The sequence below is a fragment of the Micropterus dolomieu genome, linkage group LG11 (genome assembly GCF_021292245.1).
Source record: "Micropterus dolomieu isolate WLL.071019.BEF.003 ecotype Adirondacks linkage group LG11, ASM2129224v1, whole genome shotgun sequence".
Classification (NCBI taxonomy): domain Eukaryota; kingdom Metazoa; phylum Chordata; class Actinopteri; order Centrarchiformes; family Centrarchidae; genus Micropterus; species Micropterus dolomieu.
The window spans coordinates 16,004,988-16,012,659 of NC_060160.1; the positions used below are offsets into that span (position 1 = coordinate 16,004,988).

Genomic DNA, 7,672 nt, shown 5'->3' on the forward strand with positions numbered 1-7,672 from the left:
TAATTTTTCTATAAATCGTTTGCTTTTGAGAGCAGCATTAAGGGAATTACAAACTTCATCTCAATATACAACCCTGTTGTAAAATCATAAATACACCTTGTACTTGCAAAGTCTAAATCTCAAATTGGTCCTCACAAGAAGTGCATTCACGCATAAAATTCAGTGTTAATTGCATTTCAGCTGCACTTGTCTAGCTAAATACAGCGAAAGAGCAGACAAATGATCAGAATCCATTCTACTTGTTTTTATTGAAACACGGGTAAAAGTTCTTATGTAGATTCAACATGGCAAAAATTAAGATGTTACACAATGTTACAAAATTTTCAGGAATACACTCCTACTCAAATGTCACAACTTTTAAAAACACAAAAGAAATAATGTCTCTGAAAGATAATGCAGTGCCTACGTCATACAAGTCTAATTTACAACATTATACTGCATGTGGTCCTTCATTAGCCTGTACATACACATTCAAAGTAGAGAGCCATTCTTGCAATGGATATGGCGAGTCACCACACAGACTAGATAAAAATTCTGCTGCCAGAAACAAGACTAATTTCAAATTCTTTATTATATATTTTTTTCACGTGTGATCTGGTTGAGGGAATGATTAGCAAGGGCAAAACAAGTGTGACTGAATAAGTACTTAACACTCAGTTGCTGGGGATACAGAGGATAATGACAGGCTGTAATTGCTTCTTTGACTGCCGTTAACAAAAGCTTTGGCCAAAACACTGCCGTGACATAACGCAGCTCTAAATGAGCGTGAGGGCGTGAGGGGTAACAAGGGGCAGGAGGCAGGCCTGTAACAAGTCACCCCTACTGAATGCACGCCAAATTAGTTATTTTTAACACGCTCATTTCTCCGGGCTGTGTGAGTCATCCTCCTCACAGTTGTGCATCTCTCCCTCCGTGTCCTCTCCATTCTGTGTTTGGTTTGGTTCAGCTGCTTCCTTACTCTGAGATGGCCTAAGGAGATATTCCAGCTCCTCCGCACTGATGGCCACCTTTTCAGGAACCAACCACCTCTTGAAGTGTTCAATAGCACTGGGGGAAGGGGAGGTACACAAATAATCAAATGATGAGATGGGGTTTATTTCACGCTCTTTACTTCATGGGAAACCTGTGTTATCCATGCAACACAAACTGAAGTAATTCTGTTGTCTAGAAAAGCAAATTACACAAACTCCAGTAATTTAGAGCATAGTACAAGAAAGAGAACCACAGTGGAGTTTTTCCTGCAACATCTTAAATTGGATATATATTTAAATGTAGTAGGATGCAGTACGTGTGTGTAGCAGCATAATTCATTCCTCCCATTCTACCTCTCATCCATGTCACCGCCTTGGAAGAGCTCTGAGGTCTGGGCGTCGTGGAGAAATCGATCCCAGCATTCTTTCTTGGCTTGAGACAAGGCGCGCAACATGTCCCTGGACGTCACATCACTGGATTGGCCCTTTAGTTTCTTCAGGCGGTTCTCTGCACCACAATGTAGACAAAAACAAAACAACAACTGTATTTTACATCTTAAATCTAAATTTTGGGGCAGCAGACCAGTGTGAGGCCATCAAAATGAAATATGTCTCTCAGTAATACCATGCTTTATTGCCCAAACGTTTTTGGCTAATCTGCAATCATTAAGGTGGCACATGGGGTTGTTTCCCTCTCTCTTACAATCAATTATTCAATTAGTCAAAAGTTACATGATTATCTTCTTTATGATTAATCTGAGGATCGTTGTCTCAATAATTACACTGTTGGAGATTAATCATTTAGTCTATAAAATAATGAATGTCCATCACAGTTTTTTGAAGCCCAATGTGATGATATAAAAATCGCTGTTCTCCCCAAACACTACTGTAAAATATAAAAATATGAATTAACACTGAAAAAGACAGGGACAAATAGCAAAATTGATGTTTGTCATTTTTTGTTTGAAAATAACACATAATCAAAATAGATGTGTTTTTCTTTCTGTCCATCGACTAACTGATTAACAGACTAAACACTGAGATAAGGTAGAACTTTTCCAAGGGAAAAAAGCATCTTCAACTTGAGCAATGAATTAGTCATAATTATTAGTTCTAACTCACCAGAGATACTAGGTATACAAGAAAACCATTACAAGTACAAAAGACAGATAAAGATGTAATGTTTTTTGTCACTTAAATTTTTCTTGCTGGTTTTCCCACCACATATGTTGACTATCCTAATTAACCTCAGAAACGACAAGGTACACTTTTATGAAATAAAACATTAACACAAGTGTGTGGCTAATGTTTAGACCATTATCTACAAGGCAAAACACATCAGGATCTGGGTGGCTTACCACCTCTGCTGAGTCTTCTACACCTTTTATTCTATTTCAAGTCAATATTGTATTCTGTAAAAACTATTTTGAAAAAGACAACTGTCTTATTTATGCAGTATTTTAGGTGATTTCTAAATATGTCACATGACAAATTGATGGACTACATGTGGGGAAACCTGAAACAACCCTGAAGAAAGCAAAACAGCTGAAAATATTTGTGGAATAATACATGGTAAATAGGAGCAGAGTTGTGTTTCAATGTGATGGACTTTGAAAGCCTATCATCCCCACAGTCCATACAACTTGGTGGAGATAGATGTATGATCATGAGGATAGAAGACAAGGTGAGCTAAATGTGACGTGGGGCCTACAGTAATGAGAGGGGCAAAAAGGGGCAGGAGGCAGGCCTGTACCTAAACTGGCTATATAGATCTCCGAGTCCTCCATGGGTTCCCATTTGTCACCAGAAGAACTAGTAACGTTATGTGTCCCATTTGACTGTCCATTGACCTGCACTCCGACTTGTGCTGCTGGCTGGAATGAGTCCTTAAATTCCGTGTTGTTCTCCGGGGTTGCTTCAGCTCGCACCTCCGGCAGACTGGAGCAGATTTCTGACCACAACTCTCCGCTCGACCGGACCTCCTGACTCTCGAAGTCGTCGACCATTCTGGTGTAATTTACACACGAGTAAAAACAGATGTCAACATCAGTTAGCTTTAGCTGCATTTTGTTTAAGGCCGGATTCTTTTGGCTAAATTAAAACAGGCATGTCCGGGAGACATTTAAAGAAAAACCAGAACGGGAACCTAACGTTACGCATATTTGCAAATACAAAGAGCAAAGTATAATTTACGTTACATCAACATACTTAAGCTAATTTGGTGTCTAACCTACTTCATTGACTACTGTAATGCATTTCAAATCGTTAGTCATCATAATAAATTACAAATATATCTTACCTGTGTGAAATTCTCAATATCGTAGCTGTTTTCCGCTAATGTATGAATTTAAAGATTGAAGACTAGGCTCCTAGCTAACAAAATCCATGATCCTCAGTTTCTAATTAGCGACAGCCCACTTCCTTATTTAGTGTCATATGAATGGACGTTGTAACCGCCCATCAAACTGTTTTGCGCTGTGATTGGATTTCAAGGGCTTCACGTTGGCAAGTCCGCATCTTATTGGCCAGGCACTATGGTTCCCTGAGGAGGGAGGCAGGAAGTTTGTCTCAGCTGGAAGGAACGGTGGGGAAGTACGAAGGTAAACAAGCTCTGCTGACCTCTGTTGATATATTTTTTGTGAGTATTCAATGTTTGAGGAACTGACATTAGCATTTGAGGCTGTTCCATGATACTATCTGTTTATAATGTAACGTTAACTTGTTATTAAAGCTGTAAACTATGAAGCTGGCTTGCTGGCTAAGTGTCAAGTTCGTTGTGAATAATGTAACGTTACTCAGGTTTGCAAGCGTTGATCATCATGTCACTGCAGGAAAATCCAGTGCAGGAGATGCGAGCAGCGTTGCGCCTGGCAGTAGTGGCAGTCCCGATGGGTGTGCTACTGTCCCGGACCATGGCGTGGATGTCCAGTGGCAAAACCCATCCAGAGCTCATCAGCAGGCTCAGGGGTAATGTCAGGAACATCAGCATTAATATTACAGGGTCTTTGACTCAAAACCTCAAGGTCCTACATGTAAAAATATCTGAGTGTGACAGCTGGTGCTTTTACACTGTATTAATAATAAATTAAGGTGATCCTCTCTATAAACGTGGATATTGGCGAACCAGATAGGAGTAAATCTTTCCTCAGAAGAATAGAGGGTAATTTTACCTGGAATTACACTTCAAAGAAAAAAGGGCAGATAAACGATTATTATAAGATAAGGCTGATCTTTATTCATCCCTAGGGAACTGTTGTGCAGAAGTTGCAATATAAAGTCTGAAGAGTGCAAATATGAAATATAAAATTTCAATAAGGTACAAATCCAATATATAAACAGGTTAATGTTAAGGATCATCTTTGGTGGGTTGCATATAGATATGTAATATCAAATCGGTCAGTGTATATGATTAATTCAGATTGTTTATTATTGTGTCCATGATATTACATGTGATTAACCATTATTGCAATAATGGTAAATCACTCCTGTAAATCAGGGAGTTACAGTGATTGTAATTCACGGAGAGACAGTAATTCAGAGAGAAAGAGAGAGATTAAAGAACAGAGCTGAAATGTAGGCAGGAGCCACCTCAGCACCCCTTTCCTCTGCAGTCCATCTCTCGGCATTAGGTAGATGAGTTGTTTAGTTTGAAGAAAAGGATTTTCTGTGGCATTATGTGGTGCATCGTGGTGGAAATATTGGACTACTCACAGTTATCTGGGCATATTGAAATGTTTTCTTTTTTAAAAAATGAAATTGAAAAAGGCTACTGCAAATTGAAATGACAACTGGATACTGTGAAATTGCACTTTTAAATTGGAAAGAGAAATTTAAACTGTTCAAATGGAAAATAAAAAAGCTTAAAAAAAAATGCTACACTTTAAAGCCGTAATGCAAAAGCTTAAATTAAAAGGTGAAAGGGAAAACAAAAACATTTAGGAAGGGAAAATGACAAAAGATAAGTACCCTTTTTTGTTCTTCCATTTTTGTTTGTAAATGAAGAGGCATTTATAAAGTTAAGAAAAATATTTCACTCAACCGTAATGCAGACTTTAAGACGAGGAAAAGAATACACGTAAGCTATATCATGATATTACAATGACCAAATTGCCACACAATTATCAAAATCTGATTGATATACCACGTAGCTTTAAATATTGACCCAATGCTATGCTTTCGTTGTCATAATTTTCTTTGTAAAGGCCTGCATTAATTAGTTTTTCCCTTCACATTAAAAGGTAAGGGGGAAACACAAATCAATGGGGTTACAGACTCCAACATCACAGAGCTCATCCTGCACACATTTCACTCTCTTCTCCTCCAGAACACGGAGTTATTCGCAGCGACCGAGTGTTTAATGCCATGCTGGCTACAGACAGAGGCCTCTACTCTCGAGACTATCCTTATGCAGACTCTCCTCAGTCCATAGGTATTCACTCCAGTTACTCTTAGACACGTGCAGACACTTGCCCATCAATACGGTAACTGACATTTGAGTGAACACATTGTGTTGTAGAGTAATAGCTGTTGTCATGAGCGCAGATGTGTGCTATGACTCTGCGTCATGATATTTTCTTCATTACAGGCTACAGAGCAACCATCAGTGCACCACACATGGTGAGTAACAAACACTGCACAGTTCTGAGATGTGAGCAGATATCTTAAGATGAACTATAATTCACTTATGCATTTACACCTGATGGGCTGAATGTTTTCCCATGGGTCTCGTTTGACAGCATGCTCATGCTTTGGAGCTGTTAAGTGACAAACTAACTGAAGGGGCATCAGCACTGGATGTGGGTTCAGGCAGTGGGTATCTCACTGCCTGCTTTGCAAGGATGGTAAGTTCTGTATAAACTTTGCATGTTTCTTACCATACACATATTACTTGATGTTTTTTGCCTAAGTTGGCATAAAATACAATATATGACTAAGCAAAATCTGCATTTTTCTCTTGTTTGTAGACAGGACCCAGTGGAAGAGTGGTTGGTATTGAACACATCGACGAACTGGTTCAAATGTCTATAAAAAATGTGCAAGCTGACGACCCAGAACTGCTCACCTCTGGGCGCATTAAACTTCTAGGTGAGTCATGGTGTGTCAAAGTCCTGCCTCTTTCAGATTTAGATGTTGAAACGGCACAGCTACAAACGACTAAAAGTCAAACATAAATCTGTCCACAGTGGGAGATGGAAGGCTCGGCTGCACAGACGGGGCGCCGTATGATGCCATTCATGTCGGTGCAGCTGCAGCTACTGTTCCTAAAGCGGTAAGAACACGTAAAAGGCTTTTACTCTTGTGTAAAAAGGATAGAATAGGAAAACTCATGCTACAACCAATGTCAACAAAAAAGTCACAGTGAGATCAATTTAAAACACATTGCAGTATATGTACATTAGTGAAGTGAATCTTAAACCGTTAGTGGTCTATAAAACAAATGGACAAGTGCTTTAAGCTGTGAGGGAACTTTGATATGCAGATGACAGAAGTGTCTCCACCTTGATTTACTGAGCTGAATATTCTGTTTTCTGCCCTCTTTGTGAAAGCTCTTAGAGCAGCTGAAGCCGGGTGGGCGGTTGATTCTCCCAGTGGGCCCCGATGGTGGCAGTCAGGTGCTAGAACAGTACGATCGGCAGAGTGACGGGACATTTCTCAAGAAAGCCTTGATGGGAGTGGTGTATGTCCCCCTGACTGACAAGAGGCGTCAGTGGCCTGGGTATTGCACAAAAACACTTCAAAGCAATCATTTAAAACCAAAAATCAGTGAAGGAAAACCGCTTTATGTACTGAAAAAGCCCGCACATTATTCATGAACATTACCTGCATCAGGTGCATCTGTAATCTTCAGTGTGTTGTATGCAGTCATAAGTCACATCCACCTACATCCTGTAGCTTGTTCCTGATGATGTCCATGCCACCCTTACTTCTCTCCCCAGAGGTGAGCTCTGACTGCAGTGTGGTTGCCCCTGCAGGAGGTGGCGTTGGTGCTGCATCTCCGGGGCCCCGTAGCACTCCTCTTGGTTTCACTGAACTCCAGTCTTAAAGACCACCTGCCCCTCTGGGTTGTCACCTAGCAACATTCAATGAGGATCTTGCGATCTTGTTTTCCCTGACCAGATTGTCTTCCACCAGTGAGTGACTGAATGAGTGACCACCGCTGGACCTTACTCCCAATCAGTTAGAGAGTGATGGAGAGAGGGGATATTGTGGGTGATAAAGAAAGGATGTCTGAGATTAAAGTCATTCACATGATATTAAGTCTGTCAAGTTCAGAAATGAGAAAAATACAATTACAGCTTCAGGAGCTACAGTATGTGCTCTTCTGGATGCTTGTGGGAAATTCAGATGCATGGTGAATTTGTGTGTAATCTTGTGGGAATAAAGAATGCAGTAACACAAAGACAAACCCAAGTACAAGCCAAGGAACTTCAATGAAAAATCAGCTAATTAACAAAGTAATATATATTTTATGAACTTCTTCTTACTCGCTTCATATACTGTACGTGTAGGATATGTCCTGTTTGAAATTGTGCCAAAATTGATTAATTGAGGCACTTTTGTTGAAAATATAAAATATTGAATTATGTGTATACTTTTAAGATTTATTAATAAAACCCACTAAACGGATGCTTTCTTGTCATTTTTCTATCTACTGTTAATGTATCAGGCTCTAGGGGACTACAGGAGGTACAGGGAAGGAA

At 39.8% G+C, this 7,672-nt stretch overlaps 2 protein-coding genes across 5 annotated transcripts; one reads left to right on the forward strand and one right to left on the reverse strand.

Moving 5' to 3' along the window:
• Window positions 1-229: 229 nt before the first annotated feature.
• Window positions 230-3,432, reverse strand: ccdc32 (coiled-coil domain containing 32). Its single transcript, XM_046063009.1, has 4 exons — window positions 3,271-3,432; window positions 2,725-2,978; window positions 1,326-1,479; window positions 230-1,047 (listed from the first exon to the last, which is right to left on the reverse strand). Exons 2-4 carry the CDS (start codon window positions 2,975-2,977, stop codon window positions 858-860), a joined length of 597 nt encoding a protein of 198 aa, XP_045918965.1. The 5' UTR covers window position 2,978; window positions 3,271-3,432; the 3' UTR covers window positions 230-857.
• On the forward strand, window positions 3,397-7,598 carry pcmtl (l-isoaspartyl protein carboxyl methyltransferase, like). 4 transcript variants are annotated; one of them, XM_046063006.1, is made up of 9 exons: window positions 3,397-3,609; window positions 3,803-3,938; window positions 5,296-5,400; window positions 5,557-5,588; window positions 5,708-5,812; window positions 5,936-6,056; window positions 6,155-6,240; window positions 6,518-6,687; window positions 6,908-7,598. In XM_046063006.1, exons 1-9 carry the CDS (start codon window positions 3,412-3,414, stop codon window positions 6,918-6,920), a joined length of 966 nt encoding a protein of 321 aa, XP_045918962.1. In that variant the 5' UTR covers window positions 3,397-3,411; the 3' UTR covers window positions 6,921-7,598. The 4 variants fall into 4 exon arrangements, with proteins under 4 accessions (XP_045918962.1, XP_045918961.1, XP_045918963.1 ...); XM_046063005.1 differs by having other exon boundaries at window positions 6,944-7,598; XM_046063008.1 differs by having other exon boundaries at window positions 3,439-3,571; window positions 6,944-7,598.
• The last annotated feature ends 74 nt before the right edge of the window (window positions 7,599-7,672 follow it).

Excerpts from the sequence above, each read along its gene's own strand:
- ccdc32 (XM_046063009.1), bottom strand. The coding sequence starts at position 2,977 with ATGGTCGACGACTTCGAGAGTCAGGAGGTCCGGTCGAGCGGAGAGTTG. Across the intron at positions 1,480-2,724 it reads GATCTATATAGCCAGTTTAG|AGAACCGCCTGAAGAAACTA; the intron begins GTACAGGCCTGC and ends ATTGTGGTGCAG. Across the intron at positions 1,048-1,325 it reads GGCGGTGACATGGATGAGAG|TGCTATTGAACACTTCAAGA; the intron begins GTAGAATGGGAG and ends CCCTTCCCCCAG.
- pcmtl (XM_046063005.1), top strand. The coding sequence starts at position 3,412 with ATGGACGTTGTAACCGCCCATCAAACTGTTTTGCGCTGTGATTGGATT. Across the intron at positions 3,610-3,802 it reads CCTCTGTTGATATATTTTTT|GAAAATCCAGTGCAGGAGAT; the intron begins GTGAGTATTCAA and ends ATGTCACTGCAG. Across the intron at positions 6,688-6,943 it reads AAGAGGCGTCAGTGGCCTGG|GAGGTGGCGTTGGTGCTGCA; the intron begins GTATTGCACAAA and ends TTGCCCCTGCAG.